We start from the raw sequence: 23020 nt of genomic DNA, 5'->3' as shown, positions 1-23020 counted from the left end.
TGGAGGAGTACGGGTCTAGACGCTGGAGCACAGTTCGGAGAGGAAAAGTGACCTGCCAGGACCCACCAGAGCGGACGGCTTGGTGCGGGGAACCCCCTTCGCGGCCGCCCCAGGGCCAGAGAAGGGTCATTTCCTTCCGCATTCAGCCCCGCCGTCACCTAGCCTGTTTGCCCCCGCGTTAAGTGTGGCGGCGCCAGCAGCTGGGAAATCGGGGCCAGGCCGGATTTCCTCTGTGGACCTGCGGCTCCTAGAGCCACCGCGCCCCCCTCCGGACCCCGCGGGGCCGCGAACTGCACGTGCGGCGGCCACCGGGACGGGCCTAGCTCCCACGGCACTTCCTCTGCGACCCCTCTCCCTCCCGCCCTCTCATCTCACCCCTCTGGGTCCCCGCCCCTTCCCGGCCGAGGTCCCAGGGTGGTGAAGATGCTTCGCCGCTCCGCCCCAGTCCGCCTCCGCCAGCTCCGGATAAACCGAGGCACGGGGCCAGGCGCTAGGACCCCGCGGCCTCGCCGGAGGGGGGCGTGGCGTGGCGGGCCGGCGGGAGAGGTATTTAAATTGCAGCCGGAGCTTGGGGGCTCCGGTGGGGCAGCTGAGCGGCCTGCGCCTCCTCGGGCCGTGACCCCGGGGTCTGGCGCCGGGTGGGACCCGGGGACGGGTTTGCGCAAAATGTGCCGAGACTGCCCGGGAGAGGAACTGCGGCCGCGCTGAGCCAGGTAGGAGCCGCCAGGCGGGCGAGGCTGGCCAGCCCTCGGGGGGCGCACTGTTGCGCGCCCCTCGCGAGCGCAGGGCGGGGTCTGGTCCCGCGAGACGCCCCCCAAACCCTCCCCTCCCGCCGTCCCCACTGCGCGCGTGGGGCTGGGGCTGACCCTCCCTCGGTCCCTGGGAGGCCCCCAAGGCTCCTGTCTCCGCGGATCTTTCCCGCAAAGGGGTGAGGCCGACGTTCCCATTTGACAGCTGGGAAAACAAAGGCCTGAAGACCAGACTTGCCCAGGAACACACAGCTAGGCAAGGGCAGACCGGAATTTGAATTCACGTTTCCTGCAACGTTCCGATCCCGGCCAGGCGTGGGGCTGCCCATCCCACAGCACTAGATGGCCTGCCCATTTCTCGTAGTGGGGTGGGAGGCACCTACCGCTCTGCAAGGGGCTCTGAAGCCAGCCTTCTTCATGGCTGGTAAGATGTGAGGGACCCCCACCCCCCACCCCGAGCTGCCTGAAATTTCGCCATCACAGCCACATTCCTTTGGGTTAAGGTCTAATTCCCCCGTGGGATGCACATGTCTCCAGAACGAGGCTTGCCCTTAGTGATTCACTGCTTGACAGGAACGTCCGCAGCAGCTCTCCCAGGACCCCACTCTGCCAGTAAGTCAGCTGAGGCCGAGAGGAGGGAGAGAGGACCTCAGAGCCCAGACTGTGAGCTAGTCTACCCTGCTCCTGCATGTGAGGGGTCGTTGGCAGGGCTTAGGGAAGGAGACCTTGCTCCGGTATAGTGGAAACATTTGCTTTGGAGGCAGATGAACTGGATTCTGATCCTGACCCTGCTATTTGCTCCTTGTGTGACTTTAGGTAAGTCACCTCTCTGAGCCTCCTTTTCTTCATGGGCAAAAGAAGACAATTCTATAGCGGGGAGTCAGCTCAGCATGTGCTGGAGAAAACACAGTATTCAGGTCATGTAGAACTGGATAAATCCCAGCTCCAAAGCCCTTATGAGCTGGGTGACTCTGGGGATAAGTCACTTCACTTTTCAGAACCTGTTTTCTCAACTGTAAAATGGGAATTACAGTAATTGCCTCAATAGGTGATTGTGAGAATTAAATGAGGTGATATAGGTCAAGTGCTTAGAAGACTGTCTAACATCCTTAAATGTAGGGGTGGGCTTATTGTGATAGTAGTCATTGCACCCTGTACCCCTGCTCTCTTACCCCTGCTCTCTTCTCTCTCTGTCTCTCTCTCTCTCTCTGTCTCTCTCTCTGTCTGTCTCTCTCTCTCACACACACACACACACACACACACACACATTCTTTGGCACTTTTCTGCCTCCTCTTGCCCAGGCCACTTGTCTGCAGGCTTGGGGCCTCCCCACTGAGCACACCTCACCTGGGATGCTCAGCCCTGCGAGGGTCACTGTGGCAGCTGGGAAGGACAGTGAGGACACAGGGCACCTTTGCCACCATTCTTTGCCGGATCATCACAATAGTTGGGGTTGGCCAGTGGCAGAACTGGAACCCAGCTGCCTACCCTGCAACAGGACACTGGGGCACCAAGAAATGAAGGGACTTACCCTAGGGAGCAGAGCTGGTGAGTGGTGGGCTTTGGATGCAAGCCTGGGTCTAAGTGACACCGTCCTCCTTTTTGAGAGAGAGTAGTCTTGGGCACCACTGAGGAGGGCCCACAGCTGAGGGGCCCTTCCCATCAGATGCCAGGACAGAGTGCCCATGTGCTGCAGGGACGGTCCCTTTGGGATGTACACAGGGCCACCTTGGGGATAGAGTGGGGTTTGGCAGAGGGAGGGGAAATAAGGGCCTAGGACCCTTCCTTGTCCTCACCTGGCACTCTCCACTCAGTCCACTGCAGCTGAGCTTCTGCCCTGACTTTGCCACTTGTTCACTAGTCTTTAGTGAGCACCTACTTAGTAGGCCCCTGTTCCCACATGATAAGAAATAAATGATGAGGAAATGATAAATGTGGGAAAACAATGACATGTGTGAGAAGCTGAGGAAGAGCATTCAGGGAGAGGAAACCACAGGAGCAAAGGCCCTGAGGCAGGAAGGAATTTGCTGTGTTGAAGGAACAGCAAGAAAGCTGGAATTTAGTGAGGGAAGGGAAAATGGACAGGAGTCAGAGAGGAGACTGTGGATGGCCTGGATTTTCTTGAAGATTTTCAAACAGTAGAGGTTTAGGGTCTGACAGATGATTTTATCACTCTGGCTGCTAGGTATAGGACAGATTATAAGGGGTCAGGGTGTTGTGGGTAAGGCCAGGATTGGTGTGGCATCTCAGTCTGTGGCAGTGACAAGAGGGAAGTAGGAAGATCTGCGGTCTCTGTTTCAGGGAGGGCAGTCAGAGCCCACTGATGGCACAAATAGGGGAAGGGAATGTGGCAGGGAGGTGAAGGGAGAGCCAAGGAGAACTGCTGTCACTAACAACCCCAGGTCACCAAGCCTCCTGGTGTCAGTTCTCTGTGCCGCTGCTGACCTGCTGTGTGCTGTGAGATGCATCTCAGGACGGTGAGCCCCTCTCTAGGGGCACTTCCCATGGGAGGGGGGTGGGGCACAGTAGCCACGGAGGGCTTGGTGATGTGCTCACTGGAAGCTCAGGGGCTCTGGGAGGACTGGAGGACGTAGCCCAGACTTGGGGAACCAAAGAAGACCTCTTGGCCCATCTAAGCTGGGACCCCAAGGATGAGGAGGTCTTTAGCAGAAGAGGAGAGGGGAGGAAGTGAAGGTTTGGGGCAGGGAAAATCTGCTCAGGGAACTGATAGAAATATGAGATATCCAGAATCCAGAACATGAGAGGGGACACCGGGGAAGGAGGCTGGAGGGAAGAGCTGGCCAGGCAGGGCATGCTCCCCAATGGCCTGGAAGGCCCTGCAAAGGGGTTTTCACTCAGTTCTGAATATGCTAACTTTTTAACGGGTGGTGGCGTTCTGCTTTTTAAACAGCAGAACAAAGTTTCCTGTGAAAGTGCAACCTGTAATGCAGGTGAGAGCAGAGCAGCTGCAGGGGCAGCACCTGTGGCCCTGAGGGGAGCCAGGGAATAGGGTTCACGGGTCCGGCTGTGGTCTGTATGCCTTCAAGCGAGATGGGATTCACAGCAGTCATCTTCATCCAAAGCTCATCACTAGTGGGTTCCAACAGTCAAAGACGCTGCCCTCAAAAGCCCTGTAAATGCCTTTTCTCCTGCAGCATCCTTCAAAGTCGCGGTTCAGCACTCACTCAGGGAGCACCCACTGTGGGAGGCCTGAGAGTGTGAATTTGAACGGCACAGACCCAGGATCCAGACTTGCCTGGGCCAGTGGCTTGTTCACCGCGTGACCTCGGGTGTAGTACCTAAGCTCTCTGAGCTTTCTTTTTCCCTTCTGTAAAATGATCATGGAACCAAGTCACTGAATTTTTGTGAGGATGGAATGAGTTCACGCCTAGAAAGTGCCGAGAAGAGGGCCTAGTGCATAATGGGGGCTCTGTTCGTGGCATCTCGTTTGATTCTCAACAAAACTTGGCATGGCTGCCATTAACCTCAAATGAGGAGACTGAGGCTCAGAGAGGTGAAGCGACTTGTAAGGTCACACAGCAGGAAGGTAGAGGAGACAAGAGGGAGCAGTCGGATGTGGGTGACTCTGTGCCTGGTGCTCTTGGAAGGCTTTTTGTGTCCCTCTTTAAGACTCTCTGTATCACTGTCACTTCTTTTTTGTGTTTATTTGTTTTTTGAGTTCCCGGTTCCCAGCACAGAGCCATGGTGAGGAGGTATTCAGTAAAGGTGTGAATGAATGAATGAAATTCATGGATGGATTTGTATATCCCTAGCACTTGGCCGATGTCCTTAGTGAGGGGGTGAGTGAGCCTCCAGCAGCACTGGGATTTGACCCTGCTGAGGGCCTGTGCAGTCCCCTTAGCCCCACCCCTGGCTGCTCTCAGAAGGAAGGGCTGGCCCAGGAGGCCAGAGTGTGGCTTCAGTGAAAGTACAGGGCCTGCCAGGCTGCTCCTGGGGAAGTCCGCAGAGCAGTGCTAGGGCAGCCAGGCCTCCTGTGGGGCTTCCTGTCAAGGTCCGGGCCCAAGCCTTGAACAATGGCAAGGGCTCGAGAATCAGAGAATCAAAAGGAAAAGGGCAAAATAAAGGTGGGGGAGTGGGCAGAAAACGAGGAATTCCATATGGGGACTGAGGAGCTGGTATGGAGGACTTGTGTGGCCTGGGTGGAAATGTAGTCAGAGGCCCACCCTCCAAACCCCCTCTATATCCCCATGCCCCCAGTCCCTGGCCCTGAGCATGGCCTAGGGTAACCCTTAGGGTCTGTCAGCCTTCTGTGCATCCCCTCCGGGCTATCTTCCCCCCGGTGGGGTCTTTTGAAAACTCCCATCTGGCCAAGTCACCTGCTGCTTTAAAACTTGCTTCCCCTGGGTAACGGGCGGCTCCTTGGCCTGGGTGAGAGGCCTACTATGATGGGCTGCAGGCCCATTTCCCATGCGGCTCTCCCCTGCTCAAACCACCTTTACTTCAGCTCCAGCCATGCTCTGGGGTTCCGAGGGCAGGCACAGAATGGGTGGGAGTGGGGGCTGGCAGTGGGAAGGAGCCAGTGGTCTTACAGTGTTCCCCTTTCCTCTCCTCCCTACACAGAGCCATGAGCCCCCAGATCCTGCTGCTCCTGGCCCTGCTGACCCTAGGCCTGGCTGCACAACACCAAGACAAAGTGCCATGTAAGATGGTAAGATGCTCTGCCCAGACAGGGTGAGGGCCACCCCCACCTCTCTGCCCTAGGGTGTGCTAGTGCCCCAGCCCCAGAAGCCAGAAGTTAGAAGAGTCAGGAGAGGAAAGGGAATGTACCTTGCATTTAATGAGCACCTACTAGAATGTTTAAACATCTTGCTTACCCAACAATCCTGCCAGGTAAGCACCATTATTCTCATTTTGCAAAGGAGGAGACTGAGGCTTGGAGGGGTTATGACTTTTCCAAGGTCATTCAGCTGGGAACAATGAGGCTGATATTACACTGTATTCCCCCAAGCTGTCCCCACAGAGCAGTAGGTCCAGCTAGAGGATCTAGAATGTATATATGTGTGGGGAATTTGGGGTAGGTCAGCTGGGAGGGGCTCCTCTGTGCTCATCCCTCCTGGGGACAAATCCCCTTCCTAACTGGGCTCCTTGACTTGGGACTGCCCACTGGGGTGCTTCTCACTCCTTACTGCCCAGGTCAAATGCTGCCATCTCTAGGAAGTCTCCCCAAGCCCCTCCCAGGCTGGCCTAGTCTGATCACACCGTCCTCTGGGTTCCTGAGGTCCCCAGGCTTCCCTCTGTCTCAATACAGAGAAGACTGAGCACGTGGTGGGGGTTGGTGAAAGGGTCTAAGCCTGTCTCACCTGCCAGACCATGAACTTCCCTAGGGCAAGGACCAAGTCTGATTTGCTTCTATTCCTTTTTCCTGTCCCAAGCCAGGGAAACTAGCCCTAAAGTTCTTGTGACTCTATGAGATACAGGGCAAAGAGAACACCTAGGTCCACTTGTAAGGCCGGGCAGTCACTGAGACCAGAGCCTGGCTGGGGAAAGGGCAGGGCCTCCGGAAGCCCCTCTTGGACCTGAGACTCGAAGAAGCTTATGACACAGAACCGGCAGCTGCTTCAGGAGGCAGGAAGTGCCGGCAGCTGCCTGCCCGCAGCCCTTCCCTGGGGGTGCAATGTCTCCTGTTGCCACTACCTTTCTTGCTCTTCAGAGCCCTTCTAAGATTCCCGGAGCCCAGAATTACGGTCAGAGAAGGCCTCAGACGTCACCAAATACAAATGCACATTCTACCTCAGGGAGATGAGGCTCAGAGGGGAAAGACCTTAACCACCCAACAGGCAGAGGGGAAGCGAGTGAGTTTTAAAGTCTGGGGAAATGAAATAAGAGATAGGAAAGCACTTTCTGAACCAGCATGGGGATAATACACACGGGAGGGGAAGGGGAAGACGTGTCACCCACCAGGGACCTACAGGATTCGAACCCAGCTGCCTTTGCCACTGTTCACTGCCTGGTGCCTCTCCCTTCTCTGCTTTCCTCCCATGATCAGGTGGTGAAATGGAGTTGGATGGCAAGTCTTTGTTTTACAAAAAGAAGCTGGGCAATGGTGTCCTGATAGCCTAGAACAGTGGGTGGGAGCTCTAAACTCTGGCCAAGGGCCAATTCCTCCAATTCCCTCCCACTGTAAGCCAGGCCATGCTGGGAGCTCAGAGCTGAAGGAGGCATGGAGACCCTGGAAGTGGAGCTCTAAGCACCATCCTGGACTTCAGACTCTTTCCTGGACTGGACTGGAGAGCTGGGCATCCCAGTGCAGCCCTGCCCACCAGCAGGCCCCCTGGGCTTCCAGAGCAGGGGTCTTGGGCCCCTGAATGGAGAGGAAGACTTGGGCTGTGGGCTTGGCAAACTTTGTGTCCTGGATCAAGTCTCAGGGGCTAGTGCCCCAGGGAGCCTTTGCCTATCCAGAGGCAGTATGCCTCTGCACTTGCCCAGGGGTAACACGTGGGGCACCGCAGAGTGGCCCCCCACACTGTAACACTCAGTAAGTGGGTCCCTGATGCTCTTTGCTGTGCCGACCAGCTGAGGGCCCAGTGGTCAGAACTTGGCTGGCACCAATAGGAAAAGGAATTTGCAAATGGGAGTTTTGAGCCCCTGCCTGTCTGATCTTGGGCAGCCCACTCCCCTTAGCCTCAGTTTCCTTAGAGGTACAATAGGAGCAGGATGAACAATGCCTGGGAAGATTTAATGGGGTATTTAATGCCTCTGCGCTCAGCACGAAGCCTGACACAGCTGGGGCTCCATCACAGGTCTTTTGGTTGTTTCTGCTTTAAGTAAGGAATGCCCCAGGGGGTAAGGGCTGTGAGGAGGAGGCTATGTTTAGTGGCCCCTGCAGGCAGAGAGGTTGTGAGGGAGGAAGGGCAAGGATGGGCAAGGCAGCCAGGCAGGTTTCAGGTTCTCACAAGTGCCCAACTGCCGGGGCATCCCTGGGCCTCCTGAGGCCCCTGTGAAGCTGCCTCCCTTGGAGGCTACATGGAGTCGTCGTGCTGCATGGAGTAGGAAGAGCCACACAGAGGCCTGAGGCTGGGCAGGTCTCTTCCTCCGCCTGCTCACCTTGGGGCTCTCAGGAGGAAGCGCAGAGCTGGACCAGGAGAGGAACACGCCTGCTTGTGTTCCTTCCCTACCAGCTCAGCCACTGGCTCACTGTGAATTCATGCAAGTCACTGCCATCTTCAGGCCTCAGTGTCCCCATCTGGGAAGTGGGTGAGCTGAACTCTTCTTGCTCTAGCTGTCTTTGACTATATTCTGAAAACATCAGTCATCCATTTTCTTTCCTCCCAGAGAAGTGATTGATTCAGTGCCTCAGACCTTTACTAAACCGATGATGCCTGGGACTCATTCATTAGGAAAAATTGACTTGCTAGTCAGGTCCAAGGCATCCACATCCACCAAACCAGTCCCTGTTTGCTCTGAGCTCACTGTCTAGCAGGTCCCCACACAAACAGCCACAATTCAGCGGGGCAAAGCTCTGAGAGGAAGCATGGTCAGGGAGGGCTCGCTGTTGGAGGAGGCCCTGAAGCTCAACATGAAGAGTTCACATGTGGATCTGGTTGGGGGTGGCATATCCAGCTCAGGGAGGAGGCTCAGCAGTGGGTGTGGGAGGGCATGATGGGCAGTGGTCAGCTGTGGTCACTGCATGTGGGCTGTGGTGGGAGGTGGGGGACAGGTTGGCAGGGGCTACAAACAGCCTCGAAGGCCCTGCTGAGGGTCCTGGACTTCACCATGGAGAAGTTTAAGCCAAGCTGCCTCCTAGTCAGAGTGGAGCTTTTGAGCAGTTGTCAGGCATTTAGCAGTGAATGGGCCAGAATGGGTCAGTGGAGACAGAAGCTGGGGGCGGTGAGCCTGAACCCGCTGATTGTGGAAGTCAGACTCTTTTCTGGGAAAGGCTGGGGTTCCTGGAGGCCTGGAGGAGAAAAGGGAGACCTGCATTTGCACAGAAAGAATTTTGGTCCCAGAAGGCACATCTGTGGAAGAACAAGAGTGGGGCCTTTGGTTGTTAAAAAAAACCTGGATTCAAATCCCAGCTCTGCTCCTCACCAGCTGGGCAATCCTGGCACCTCCCTTCCCCTCTCTGAGCCTAGATATCTGTAAATGGGGTGATCGTATCAGATGCACAGGCTGTGGTAAAGACCAATGGGACCACAGGCCTGAAAGTATTAACGAAGATGTCAAATGCTGAGTGGCTGCTGGGGAAGGACGTAAGAAAACAGTGGTTATGTGACTTCCTGGAGGTGGCACAGCACAAACATGGTCTCGTCACCAAAGACTGTGGATTTGGCTCTGGCCATCTTTTCCCTGCCCCTTCCCACCTCCAGGGGCCTAGTCCCCTGACCCAGCCTGGGAAGAAAGCCACCCCCTAGCAGGTAACAGCAACAGAGAGGAGGCCACATCTGGGAAGCATCCACAAGGAAGGCAGGCCCCGGGACCCAGGTTCTGCCCACGACACGAGAGCCTGAATGAGGTCTGAGGCCGGGAGGCCAAGATAAAAACTGATGGCAGAGCACAAATTACAGTTCTCCCTTTTGGAAACATTTCTCCCAAAGTGGAGAAATTCCCATCCTACCCCTGGAAATTTAACTCCCTGCGCCCGTAGAGAGGACCCAGGACATAGAACCAGGAGCCTTGGGTCCCTGCTGTGCCCTGCTGCTCACTGGCTTGGGGTCACTCTGTGGGATATATCGCTGTTTCCTGTAAGAGGGGTAATAATAAGTACAAGGTTTCTTTGTTAGTTTATTTGTCCTTCTCTCTGTCTGTCATCTCTCCGTCTGTCCACCCGTAGAAACTTCATCGAGTTCCTTAATGCCCAGCACTGTGCTGGGTGCCGGAGATGGGGCAGGGAGCCGGATGGGTCATCCAGGCATGGGGTGATCAGGCTGCGGTGGGGAAAGTTGAGCATTCTGGGAGTCCATGGGAGAAGGGTTCCCAGCCAGGCAGGGTTCCTGGATGAACGTGTCTGGTTTCATCCCCTACGGCGCCCACTTATGCCAGCTGTCTCCCCACCCTGCCCCTCCCCAGGTGGACAAGAAGGTCTCGTGCCAGGGTCTGGGCCTACTCCAGGTCCCCTTGGTGCTCCCGCCGGACACTGAGACCCTTGATCTCTCTGGGAACCAGCTGCGGAGTATCCTGGCCTCACCCCTGGGCTTCTACACGGCACTTCGTCACCTGGACCTGAGCACCAATGAGATCAGCTTCCTCCAGCCTGGAGCCTTCCAGGCCCTGACCCACCTGGAGCACCTCAGCCTAGCTCACAACCGGCTGGCGATGGCCACTGCGCTGAGTGCCGGTGGTCTGGGCCCCCTGCCACGCGTGACCTCCCTAGACCTGTCTGGGAACAGCCTGTACAGCGGCCTGCTGGAGCGGCTGCTAGGGGAGGCACCCAGCCTGCATACCCTCTCACTGGCGGAGAACAGTCTGACTCGCCTCACCCGCCACACCTTCCAGGACATGCCTGCGCTGGAGCAGCTTGACCTGCATAGCAACGTGCTGATGGACATCGAGGACGGCGCCTTCGAGGGCCTGCCCCGCCTGACCCATCTCAACCTCTCCAGGAATTCCCTCACCTGCATCTCCGACTTCAGCCTTCAGCAGCTGCGGGTGCTGGACCTGAGCTGCAACAGCATTGAGGCCTTTCAGACGGCCTCCCAGCCCCAGGCCGAGTTCCAGCTCACCTGGCTTGACCTGCGGGAGAACAAACTGCTCCATTTCCCCGACCTGGCCGCGCTCCCGAGACTCATCTACCTGAACTTGTCCAACAACCTCATCCGGCTCCCCGCAGGGCCACCCCAGGACAGCAAGGGCATCCACGCGCCTTCCGAGGGCTGGTCAGCCCTGCCCCTCTCAACCCCCAATGGGAATGCCAGCGTCCACCCCCTTTCCCAGCTCTTGAATCTGGATTTGAGCTACAATGAGATTGAACTCATCCCCGACAGCTTTCTTGAGCACCTGACCTCCTTGTGCTTCCTGAACCTCAGCAGAAACTGCTTGCGGACCTTTGAGGCCCGGCGCTCAGGCTCCCTGCCCTGCCTGATGCTCCTTGACTTAAGCCACAATGCCCTGGAGACACTGGAACTGGGCGCCAGAGCCCTGGGGTCCTTGCGGACGCTGCTCCTACAGGGCAATGCCCTGCGGGACCTGCCTCCATACACCTTTGCCAACCTGGCCAGCCTGCAGTGGCTTAACCTGCAGGGGAATCGGGTCAGCCCCTGTGGGGGGCCGAATGAGCCTGGCCCTGCCAGCTGTGTGGCCTTCTCTGGCATCGCCTCCCTCCGCAGCCTGAGCCTGGTGGATAATGAGATAGAGCTGCTCAGGGCAGGGGCCTTCCTCCATACCCCACTGACTGAGCTGGACCTTTCTTCCAACCCTGGGCTGGAGGTGGCCACGGGGCCTTGACANCAATGAGATTGAACTCATCCCCGACAGCTTTCTTGAGCACCTGACCTCCTTGTGCTTCCTGAACCTCAGCAGAAACTGCTTGCGGACCTTTGAGGCCCGGCGCTCAGGCTCCCTGCCCTGCCTGATGCTCCTTGACTTAAGCCACAATGCCCTGGAGACACTGGAACTGGGCGCCAGAGCCCTGGGGTCCTTGCGGACGCTGCTCCTACAGGGCAATGCCCTGCGGGACCTGCCTCCATACACCTTTGCCAACCTGGCCAGCCTGCAGTGGCTTAACCTGCAGGGGAATCGGGTCAGCCCCTGTGGGGGGCCGAATGAGCCTGGCCCTGCCAGCTGTGTGGCCTTCTCTGGCATCGCCTCCCTCCGCAGCCTGAGCCTGGTGGATAATGAGATAGAGCTGCTCAGGGCAGGGGCCTTCCTCCATACCCCACTGACTGAGCTGGACCTTTCTTCCAACCCTGGGCTGGAGGTGGCCACGGGGGCCTTGACAGGCCTGGAGGCCTCCTTGGAAGTCCTGGCACTGCAGGGCAATGGGTTGACGGTCCTGCAGGTGGACCTGCCCTGCTTCATCTGCCTCAAGCGGCTCAATCTTGCCGAGAACCGCCTGAGCCACCTTCCCGCCTGGACACAGGCTGTGTCACTGGAGGTGCTGGACCTGCGAAACAACAGCTTCAGCCTCCTGCCAGGCAGTGCCATGGGTGGCCTGGAGACCAGCCTCCGGCGCCTCTACCTGCAGGGGAATCCACTCAGCTGCTGTGGCAATGGCTGGCTGGCAGCCCAGCTGCACCAGGGCCGTGTGGACGTGGACGCCACCCAGGACCTGATCTGCCGCTTCAGCTCCCAGGAGGAGGTATCCCTGAGCCATGTGCGTCCCGAGGACTGTGAGAAGGGGGGGCTCAAGAACATCAACCTCATCATCATCCTCACCTTCATACTGGTCTCTGCCATCCTCCTCACCACGCTGGCCACATGCTGCTGCATCCGCCGGCAGAAGTTTAACCAACAGTATAAAGCCTAAAGAAGCTGGGAGACACTCTAGGTCAGTGGGGGAGCCTGAGGTACAGAGAAGAGTGAGGACTGACTCAAGGTCACACAGTGACCCAGGATCCCAGAACTCTGGTCTCCAAATTGCAACCCGGGACACCTTTCTCTGCCGCCTGCTGCATCAGCGGGTGACCCCCTTCCTGGGCTGCACTTTGGGTCCAGCTGTGGAAGCCAGAAGTTGGGCGGTTTCAGGGACAGCAGGGAATAATGTTGACCTATCAGATCAACAAATCTTCACTGAGCATCTACTTTGTGCCACACCCTGCTCTGGGCACTGGGAATGCTGGGAAATGAGATACACTCCCGCCCTCAAGAATCTCCCAGTCTGGGAGGAGGGAGTGCTACAGAGCCGCGTGGTGACCACGCAGTGTGCTTAGGGCCTGAGATGTGAAAGCTCAGGGCTCCAGAGCTCGGCAGGCCCCGCTGGTTCGATGCAAAGAGTCCTGCCCCAGCTATGCCAGGGTGAGAGAGGGCCAAGCCTGGTAGGATTTGTCTGAAACATTTCCAAGCAGACTGTTTGTCACATCTTCTGATAATGATTTTCAGTCTCTCTGAAAATGAAAAGCCTATGACCGGAAGAGAGAATTGGAACCATACGAGTGTGTCTTGGATCTGGTGCTGTTAGGCGGGCCGTGGCGGCTCCAACAGAGTCTGGTTAAGGGGTCCAGCCTGGCACTGGACCATTCCGTCTCCTGCTCTGGACAGGCCGTCTCCCTGCCTGGCACTCTCATGTTACACAGCCTGACCCCAGTACTGCTGTAAGCGCCGTCCCTGCCCAGCCCTTCTCCATCGCAGCCCCACCTTGGCTGCTGAGACAGGAGCTAAAACCTTAGATATCTGGTTCTGTTTTGCACCCAGCTTGGCGATGTGGATGTGAATCCAAGCCTTGTGTCTGCCCCTATATGACAACCCTTGGAGGTTGGGATTTTATCCCTATTTTATAAAAGAGGAAACTGAAGTTCTGCAAATCTCCTTCCAGGGCCCCAGCTAACTAATGCCTTAGGTGAGATTCAAACCCTCATCCTTCTGTCTCCAGGGCCTGATCTTTGCCACTGCAGGGGCTGCAGGCCGTTAAGTGGACAGGAAGTGGCCCCACATAGCCCAAGCAGGGTCTGGAAGTATCCTGTGCTATGCACACCTGCTCTCTCCTCTCTCCCAGGCAGGCAGCTGCAGGCGCTCTCCTCCTTCTCTGCCTTAGTTTCCCTCCTTCCATCCTTTCCACCCTGGTGTGGGTTCTCCTGTTCTCTCTGTGCTCCTGCATGCTCTCATTCCCTTTTCCTCTATTGAGCAGAGCCTGGAGTTTGAGACTATTGAATCCAACCTCCGCATTGCACAGATGGGGAAACTGAGGCTTAGGAAGAGAATGAAACTTGTGGAGAGCTATACAGAGCCTCTGGGGGAAAAAAAGAGAGCCCTATTTGGGGGGTGAGATTGGGGGTTGGACCAGAGTGATGTCCTCTCTTGGCTGTCATATCACAAGATAATGCTGGCTCCAAACTTCCTTTCTGTGCCTCATCATGCAAGGATTTTTTTTTTCCCTCTTCGAAAAATAGGTAGAAAGGCTCACCCAGATAACCCCCTGTCCCTCATAGCATGGAGTCATGAGCTGTCTGGGGAGAATGGACACGCTAGGACCAACTCAAGACCTTGTGTTGCTGTCTTCATCATCTTACCTGTGCTTGGCCCACAGTCTGGCTCATGATGTGGGCTCAGTAATGTGCGAGAAAATGAAAATGCCACTCTCTCCACCCCATTTTACAGAGGAGAACACCGAGGCCCAGAGGAATTTAAGGGAGAGTCAATGGGCAGAGCCAGGGCTAGGCCCTGGTGATGGGTGGAGCACCCAGGCAGACCCAATCCTGGTTGGGATCACAACCACAGGTGCTACTGCACGTGACACTCTTCCTTAGGCCTGGAGGCCAAGGTGTGGGTCCCCACGCCTGATATTTGAAAACACTACACAATGCTGCTGTCAATTCCCAGGACCCAGGCCGCAGCCCAGGCCTCGGGACCAACTCTTTGTATAACCTACCTGAATGTATTAAAAACTAATTTTGGAGAAGCAGTGTGGCCGCCAGCCTCCTCTTTGCAACCCGCTTCATCGCATCCACTTGAACCCTGCCTCTCAATCCCATTGTGGTCATTCAATCCTCATGGCAAATCCCTGGGGACACTGAGGCTCTGGGTCAGCACCACCCTGGACCTTGGAGCCGCAGCCACTAGCACGGCCCCTCCTACACCTCTGTCGCCCCACACTCGACAGGTGAGCGTGCTCCCCACCCCAGGGCTGAGAGGCTGGGGGCTTCTGTTTGTTTCCTTCCTGCTACAGCTACAGGCCCCCTCCCCTTCTCTGTGCTCAGCCCTCTGTGCCCTATCTCAGAGGCTGCACTGCCCCTCCTCCTCAGGGTCCCCAGCCCCGTCCTCTCTCCCTTGCCCTGTCATGCTCTCTTCTGCCTCCAGCTTCTCCCTCTCTATTTACATCTTCCTCTCAGACTTCAGCTGGACTCAAGTCTTGCCCATCTTAAAAACAGTGAGAAGCCCCTCAGCCATTTTCCCCTTCCTCCTCCCGCTCTTCACAGACCAGCTTCTTGGTCAAGTTGCTTCCCTTCCCACCCCTCCCATTCTCAACCCACCTGGAGCTGCCTTCAGCCCCTCCCAGCTCCATGCTGCCCTTGCTACCAGCGTCAAGGGTATCCTTTGCCAAACTCAGCACACTTTTCAGACCTCCTCTCCCTAGGCCCTGTGCAGGCCCCCCACCCATACCCCTGCTGGGCATGCTCTCCCCACAGCTGTGATGCCACACAGGAAGCCGTCTCCTCCCTCCCAGGCCACTCCTTTTCAGGGTCTTTGCTCATCTTCCTCAAGCCAGCTGTAAGTGGTGATAGCCAGGGCTCCATCCTAGGCCCTTTTCCCTTGGGAACACCGTGGCCTCATTGCTGAAACACCCCATTGCTCTGATGGCCCACATCTCTGTCTCCAGCCCCATCCCTCCTGAAAGTCCAACTCTGGTACCCAGAGGCCTCCCTAGGTAGAGGGCTAAAGGTCCCCATGGACTGGAGAATTCAGTGATCAGCCAGGCTGCAGATCAAGGTTGAACTTGGAAGAAAACCATACCTGGTTCCTGGCTTGGAGTTGGAGGGTGAATGTGGGGTGTGGGACAGAAGCAGCCTCACCTGGGTAGGGGAGCACTGAGAGGCATGACAGGCCAGGGCAGAGCACTCAGAGCAGGGGGTGCTTGTTCCTCTGGCCTCACACCTTCCACTTCCCCCTGTCAGCAGCCTGGCACTGTGCCTTTGCCCTTCCCTTCCCTGACTGCCTCTCCCGAAAGCTCCCACTCAGTGATGCTTTTCCTCCCCACCCCCAGGCACCCTGGACCTCTCCCCTTGGCCTGGCAGCCCCTGGACCCAGGGTTGGCAGCTCTGCCTTCTGGAGATTCTTCCATTTCTCTGGTCCGTGCCCTCTCACCTCCCCATTCCTGCTCCTGGTTCCCAGTCTGCAAAGGGAAATTCTAAACGCCTATTTCATGGGGTAGGGCTGGGGGAGAGAGGAGAGAGCACCACCCTCTGGCACACAGTAGGTGCCCCATTAAGGCCTAAGGGGAAGGCAAGAGCTTAGGCTGACCTCAGCCCAGGGTCTGCGGGCCTCTGCTCCAGCAGGGAGCCCACCAGGTCCCTGACCCCTTTTCCTGACAAACAGGGGAGTTTGCTCACCTGGCCAAGACCCCCAGTGAGGCAGAAATTCCTGTTTTCAGCCAAACATGGTCACAGCTGCCAACTAGGTCATCAGAGCATCCAGCTTCTTGAGCTCTCAGCTTGCAAGGAGAGGGGAGGCCCTGCCACCCCCAGGTCACAGTAAGCCTGAGGTGCAGGGCCCAACTCCCGGGGTTCCATGCACTGGTGTGGCATTCCACCAGGAACGGGTCCCGGGACGCGCCAGCAACTCACCCTCTCAGACCCACAGGCTGGCCACATCCTCCAGGATCTGGGACCCACCGTCTGTGTTCTGTGCCCCTGTCCTTCAGGCAGCTCACTGGGCCCATGAGACCCATCTCTTTCCCGCCACCTCTCACAACATGCTCAGAGATGGCCATCGTTGAGCACTTTAGGGCATGCTGAGCACTGGATATGCATTGTCGTGTTTAATTCTGACAATCTTTGAAGAGATTTCTACTGTTATCATCCTCATTTTAGAGAACTGAGCTCCAGTGATGAGACTTGAACCCAGGCTGTCCCACTCTGGAGCCAGCAGTCTTAACCATTAGGCAGCACTGCCTCCTGCGCCTCTCCCACCTCCTCTGCCGGAACCAGCTCACCCCAGACCCACCTGCACAATCTCCTTCACCACCCTCACCTGTATCACCACCATCACCTTCTCTGGGAAGACTGTCTGGATTTCTCTCCTCCAACTGCCCACAGACCTGGGCTGCCCTCAGCATTGGGTGTCTGCCTGACCCACCCACTGGGCCAGGAGCTCCTGGGGGGAGGTCCTACCCGGAGTCCTATCTGTCCCCAGGGCCTGTGAGCCAACACAGACTAAAGCCAGCTCAGAAAAGGTTTTCTGAGTGAATGGCCCCTGTCCTCCAGGACTCAGAAGCTTGTGGAGTTGAGACAAGCCCTCAGAGAATGTGGCGAGGAGGAGGCTTTTTGAACAGACCCAGGGGACACAGAGAGGACAGGGGAATGCAGACTGTGGGCCGCCCACGGCAGCAGGGGCCAGTGGGAGGGCAAAGAATCCTCTCTGACCACCCTCCGTTCCTTGAAGCTTCCTCAGGCCTCTAGGACCCTGTCTTATCTTTGTCTTCCCCCCTCCTTTGCTCCCCCTCGTCTCCCATTCTTCTCTTCTTGGTCATCTCCCCCCACCCCCACCCCTATCGCACTGGAAACAGTTGGGCTGTGGTGGCTAAGAATGAGGAGGGCAGGGGGAGGGAGGCCCGAGCTGTTTATAGGAACTGGAGCAGCTCCATCCATCAGCTCTGTTTGGAACTGGAGACCAAGCATAATAAATACCTTGGCTCCTCCCCAGCTGCGCTTTCCCTGAACTTGGCCGTCCGAACTGCAGCTCTCCCTGGCCCGCTGGTTCCCAGGACCCAGTCTCATTCCGCCCCACCCTACCTCACCTCCCACCAAGCTGCCCTGGAAAGAGCCCGGCCTCTGGGACCAGAAACACTGGCCTGAGTCTAGGTTCTGCTTCTTCTTCACTGTGGGACCAAGGCCAAGTCCGTCACTTAGCTGCGCCTCTATTTCTGCATCTGTAAAATGGGGTCATAATCATCGCCCGCCTACCCCCAAACTCATCACTGCTCATTCGTTCAGCCAGAGTAGCTTGGGCATCTGCTCTGTGCTGGGCCCTAGGTCCTGCAGGATACAGGGAACAGTTGGAAGAGCCTCTGCCTATGGGGTGGAGAGAGGGGCCAACACCACAACCCAAGCCAGGAAGTGGTGAGCGCCTTGAGGGAGGTCCAGATTTTGTGCTAGGGAAGTTTGTTTGTAGCAGGGAGCAGCCCTTCCAGCTGGAGGAGTGAGGCAAGACTTCGAGGACATCTGGGCTGGCTCTGCAAGGAAGGGTAGGATTTCAACACGTGGAGATGGGAAGAGGCTTTCCAGGCAGAACAAATGGCAGGACCCAAGGCCTGGCAGCAAGAAGAGCCAGGGCATGCCTGGGAGTAGAGGGGTGTCCCTGGCCCAGCCTCCACCACATCACTTTCTCCTCTCTCCTCATTCAGCACCTTCTGCTCAGGACTTCCAGCCTTCTGGAATCTTCCCTCCTTCCCTGGAGAGCTTCCAACTCACCCAGCTAGGCCCTCCCAAGTTGTGGATGCATTCCCAGAATTCTACCATCATGTCCCCACTCCCGCCTTCTCTGAAAAAGCCACCCTAGAAAGCAGAAGATTCAGATCGGGAAAAAGCATGGACCAATAGCATGTTTCTGGAGTGAATAAGGGAAAAAATGAAGAAAGAAATGCGTAAAAGATTGAGTCAGTGAAGGAGAGAGTGAGTGAGCAAATGACTGAAAGCAGCCAGCGTTTCCGGAACCCCGCCAACATCTCATACTGGGTGCTGCACAGGCAGCGTTCCTCCTGTTGGGGCGCTTATGGGGAAACATACATTAAGCACACACAAACAAAAACGATGGCAAATTGTAGTGAGTGCTATGAAAGGGAGTGAAGGGCGAGATCATTGAGGGGTGGGACTCAGAAGAATCGTCTCTGAGGACATGACCTGTCAGCTAAGATGGAAGGAGGAGGACTTCAGTTGAGAGAGCAAGTGAATTAATACTTCCCATGGCCTCGTCTCCTCACTCTCATGAATTTGCCAAGCTGCCTGGGGAGAGTGCAGCCTGAACTCTGGACCCTGAGGTCCTTTCTCATGCACTGAAAGCAGCTCCCCACCCCTGGACCCTCCCTGTCCCTCAGTGACTTGACTGCCCCATTCTAGCATCATGGAAAAAACACAGAAGGCCATGTATAGGGTGGTGGGAAGGATGTCAAGCATTCTGGGGGCAGGGGACTAGCTAGGCTGCAGGGTGAGGGAGTCCAATTCCAAAGGCCCCTGCTTTTTTATTTTATTTTATTTTATTTTATTTGGTGGAGGATGAGCCAAAAATGTTTCCCTCCTCACTTTCCACACTGCTCATGTCAGCTTGTACCACCCTCCCCTTTGATCCCAGATAACCCATTGTATCCATCCTCCTGTATGTTTTCTCCTTAATTGAGTAATCACTGACAGACACATTTAAATTGTATGCAAACACACATATGCATGTATTAGAGATTTTAAATGTTATTTTATAAAAGTGGGACGATATTCTATTATACTCTCTTGCATTTCACTTTTTTTATTCAATAGTACTTCAAGGAAATCCCCCCAAATAAACTGATATAAGTTTCAAATCATTTTTGAGATTACATTGTATTCCATAGTGTGAGTATTCCATAATTTATTCAGTCATTCTCCTATTGGTGAACGATAGCTTTATCTTTTCTTCAACTATAAACATGAGGCAAAAAATTCTATTCATATGCCTGTACTCTCTAAGGTTTGTGTTCTTGTGGAATGAATACCTAGAAGTAAATCAGTGGAGATGTATATATTCTACACATTTTAAATGTATATTATATATACTTTTAATAAAGTTTGCATTTCAAAAAAACAGTAATGTTTCACATTTCCACAAACAACATATGAAAGTATATTTTCCTGTGTTTCCCTGCCAGAAATGCAGGTTTTAGCTGTGGGTATAAAATGATCTGTCACTGTTACTTTAAATTGCATTTTCCTACTGCTGTAGCTGAGCAGCTTTTCGTTTGTTTTTGGTTTTTTTTTTTGCCATTTGGATGAACTCTTCTGTGAATTGCCCATTTTATCCTTTGCCCATTTTCTACTGAGTTAACGCTTTCTTATTAATTTATAAATCCTTATTGTATGTTGTAGATCTTAAACTTTGTCTCACATTTCCATAACTCGCTTGTCTATTGACCCTGCTTATGTATCTTTTGGCCTACAATGTTTTCCAAGGTCTCACTTTTCCTTAATCACTTCTTAATTTTATTAAGTTTCACTCAGGTTGCTCATATAGTCTCCTAATTTTTCTTGTAAAATTTGTCATGTTGGCTAGGTACAATGGCTCACATATGTAATCCCAGCACTTTGGAAGCCCGAGGTGGGCAGATCACCTGAGGTCAGTAGTGCACGACCAGCCTGGCCAGCATGGTGAGACCCCATCTCTACTAAAAATACAAAAAAAATTAGCCAAGCCTGGTGGTGCATGACTATAATCCCTGTTACTCGGGAATCTGAGGCAGAATAGCTTAAACCCAGGAGGCAGAGGTTGGTAGTGAGCCGAGATGGTGCCACTGCATTCCAACCTGGACGACAAGAGCAAAACTCTGTCTCAAAAGAAAAAAAAAAAACCCAAAATTTGTTATCTTGCTTTTTATTTTACATTTAAATCTTTACATAACCTGAGATGTTGATTTTTTTTTAAATAGAGAGAGAGTCTCCCTATGTTGCCCAGGATGGTCTTGAACTCCTGGGCTCAAGGGATCCTCGTGCCTTAGCCTCCCAAAGTGCTAGGATTACAGGTGTGAGCCACCATGCCCAGCCAACCTGAGATGTGTTTTTTATTTTGAAGTTGAATAATCATCCAATTTTACTTGCCTCAAAATGAATAGTAATTGTGAAAGCATTGCTTATTAAATAATTAAAAGGTTACTCTGTCAGATATTAAATTCTGATATATATTTGAGATCTATTTCTTGACTTCTTATTTTTTTTCACTGATCTATTTCTCTGTTCCCATACCATTACTCTAATGACTGGTTTTAAAGTTGGTTCTGATACCTGCAACACAAGTCATTTGGTACCGTTACTATTTTTCATATCTTTTTGGCTATTCTCAGGAATTTATTCCTTCGTATAAACATCAAGATCATCACACTGTGTTTGGAATTGATTTTGGAAGGTTTGACATTTCTATATTAAGTCTTCCCATCCAAGAGTATGGTGTATCTTTCCATTTGTTCAGATCTTGTGTTCTCTTTTTGTGTTGTTTTTGAGACAGAGTCTTGCTCTGTCACATAGGCTGGAGTGCAGTGGCACAATCTCAGCTCACTGCAACCTCCGCCTCCTGGGTTCAAGTGATTCTCCTCCCTCGGCCTCCTGAGTAGCTGGAACTACAGGCATGCGCCACCACACCTGGCTAATTTTTGTATTTTTAGTAGAGATGGGGTTTTGCCATGTTGGCCAGGCTGGTCTCTAACTCCTGACCTCAAGTGATCCACCCGCCTCAGTCTCCCAAAGTGCTGGAATTACAGGCGTGAGCCACCACGCCTGGCCTCTGATCCTGTGTTCTATCTTGCTACAAGATTGTATACCTTTCTTCATACAGGCCCTATGTCTTTCCTGTTAAATTTATTTCTAAATATAGTTTTTGTCAATATCATAATGGGAATATTTTTTTCTATTTCCATTTCTATGCATTTATTGTCAAAATAAGAAAACAATTGGTTTTGTACATTTATCTTATATCTAATAACATCATTTTTTCTTAATAATTCAAATAGGATTTTTCTTTTGCAGTTATTCTATTTTATCTTATTTGCTAGAGGCTCTGAGGTTTTCTAGATATACAATAATTTAATTGCCTCATTGTTCCCACAATTTCCTTGACACTCTCACTACAGTAGCATCTACCTCCAGCCATGTCTCTCCTCACCTGGCTTGCACCCAGGTTACAGGGAATCCCACTGCCCACAGTAGAGTTTCTTCTCTCATTTCCTCTCTTCTCAAAGCCAAGACTCCAGTTCCCTGTTTCCCTGGTTTACAAGGAGCAGAGTAGGGTATGGGTGGGGGTGCTCAGGTTCTCTGCTGCTTTGTTCCACAGAATGAATTTGTCCCACCCTCACTGGAATTCAGCTTTCCTAGGGCAAAGGTTGAAAACTGGTGCCATTTGGGCCAGATTTAGCCTTCAGACATGATTTATTTGGCCCACACAGTGGTTTATAAAAATTTTGATTAGTTGCCAACATTTAAAAATTGTAAGAGTTGTTTTATATGGGAACATATAAAATCTGGATATCTAATTTTCTTAAAATCCTGAAAGATCTGAGAAACTGGGCCCTCAGCCCACAGGACAATGAGTGGCAGGAGCTGTGAAATTGCATGTCCCACCTAGACTGTGAGCTCCTCAAAAGCAGGAGGTCAACCTGTCCCTTCTGTATCCCCAGCATGTACCCCCAGGGCCTGGCTCCAGGGAGGGGTTCATGAAAGCTTAATTACTTTCCTTCAGTAAGTTTTAAAGATATGTGAGTTGATTAAGGGTGCTGAACTTCATTATGCCTTGGCAGTCTGGTGAAGCCTAAGGACCTCTTTTCAGAATAAGGTTTTAAAATTCATAAAATAAAAAATACACATGATTATAAAGGAAAGCAATTCTATTGACTGTGCTTACCAAAATATTAAAAAATAAATTGTGATTTAGGAATACATGTTCTTTATGAGCACATTACACAACAAGATCTAGTGGCAGGTCTAATAACTACCGTAATTTTGAAGCACCGATGAGCATAAATGATGTTCTGAGAGATCTGTAACAAGGCATGAAAACGTGTGATTTCTGTTGGTTATGGGACTGCTAAAGTCATTTGTACTGTAAATACCATGGGGATTCGTGGTCTACATTCAAGATGGAAAGAATGATTGCATTTCAATGAGAAGCTAATGATGAAAATAAAGATGTAATTTTTTCTCCACCAAGTTCACAGACCCCAAGAATTCTACCCACAGATCCCGTGGATAACAGATCAAAACCTCTACTTTCGGGAAAAGGTGGGAATGTCAGCTACAACCAAATCACAATAACAAGGAAACACAATCCCTTAGAAACCGTCCCAGTTGTGGGTGTTCTCATTCAAGGCAGGGTGGGAGTATAAATGAAATCACCTATTCTGGAGGGCCCTTTGGCAATATGTTCCAAGAATCTTAAAAATGTGCATCTGCTTTAATCTAGCAATTCTGTTTCTAGGAGTTTATCCTCAGGAAATAAAGATGTAGCCAAAAAAAAAAAGAAAAAAAATTGAGTGTGAAGACGTTTGTCATAGCCAAGGACACATCCAGTTCTTGTGGAGCCTGAAGTTTAGACAATTTAGGGAGCCCCTATAACACAAAGAATACAAAATTATGAATATAAAATTGCCAGATTACTCCCAGGCATTTGAAAGGGACTCATGCAAATGGGGTCCTTTCATCAGCTTCACATAGATTCACCCCAAACATCACATTATTAATAATAATCTAAAATTAGAAATGATCTAAAACAGCCAACAA

General features: G+C 53.2%; 1 protein-coding gene across 4 annotated transcripts; it reads left to right on the top strand.

Moving 5' to 3' along the window:
* The first annotated feature begins 380 nt into the window (after window positions 1-380).
* Window positions 381-19346, top strand: LRRC32 (leucine rich repeat containing 32). 4 transcript variants are annotated; one of them, XM_017868650.1, is made up of 4 exons: window positions 381-713; window positions 5331-5418; window positions 9777-10670; window positions 11161-19346. In XM_017868650.1, exons 2-4 carry the CDS (start codon window positions 5335-5337, stop codon window positions 12169-12171), a joined length of 1989 nt encoding a protein of 662 aa, XP_017724139.1. In that variant the 5' UTR covers window positions 381-713; window positions 5331-5334; the 3' UTR covers window positions 12172-19346. The 4 variants fall into 4 exon arrangements, with proteins under 4 accessions (XP_017724139.1, XP_017724140.1, XP_017724141.1 ...); XM_017868651.1 differs by having other exon boundaries at window positions 9777-11132; window positions 11623-19346; XM_017868652.1 differs by lacking the exon at window positions 381-713 and adding an exon at window positions 1277-1565.
* Window positions 19347-23020: the final 3674 nt, after the last annotated feature.

The sequence above is a fragment of the Rhinopithecus bieti genome, unplaced genomic scaffold, assembly GCF_001698545.2.
Source record: "Rhinopithecus bieti isolate Rb0 unplaced genomic scaffold, ASM169854v2 scaffold_2574, whole genome shotgun sequence".
In the NCBI taxonomy this organism is placed as follows: domain Eukaryota; kingdom Metazoa; phylum Chordata; class Mammalia; order Primates; family Cercopithecidae; genus Rhinopithecus; species Rhinopithecus bieti.
The sequence above is the reverse complement of the archived record's forward strand: the minus strand, read 5'-3'. Positions and strand labels throughout refer to the sequence as shown.

What these genes read in the sequence shown, in the direction of transcription:
- LRRC32 (XM_017868650.1), top strand. Translation starts at nt 5,335, where the DNA reads ATGAGCCCCCAGATCCTGCTGCTCCTGGCCCTGCTGACCCTAGGCCTG. An exon ending in ACAAAGTGCCATGTAAGATG is followed by an intron (nt 5,419 to 9,776) that starts GTAAGATGCTCT and finishes GCCCCTCCCCAG; the next exon opens with GTGGACAAGAAGGTCTCGTG.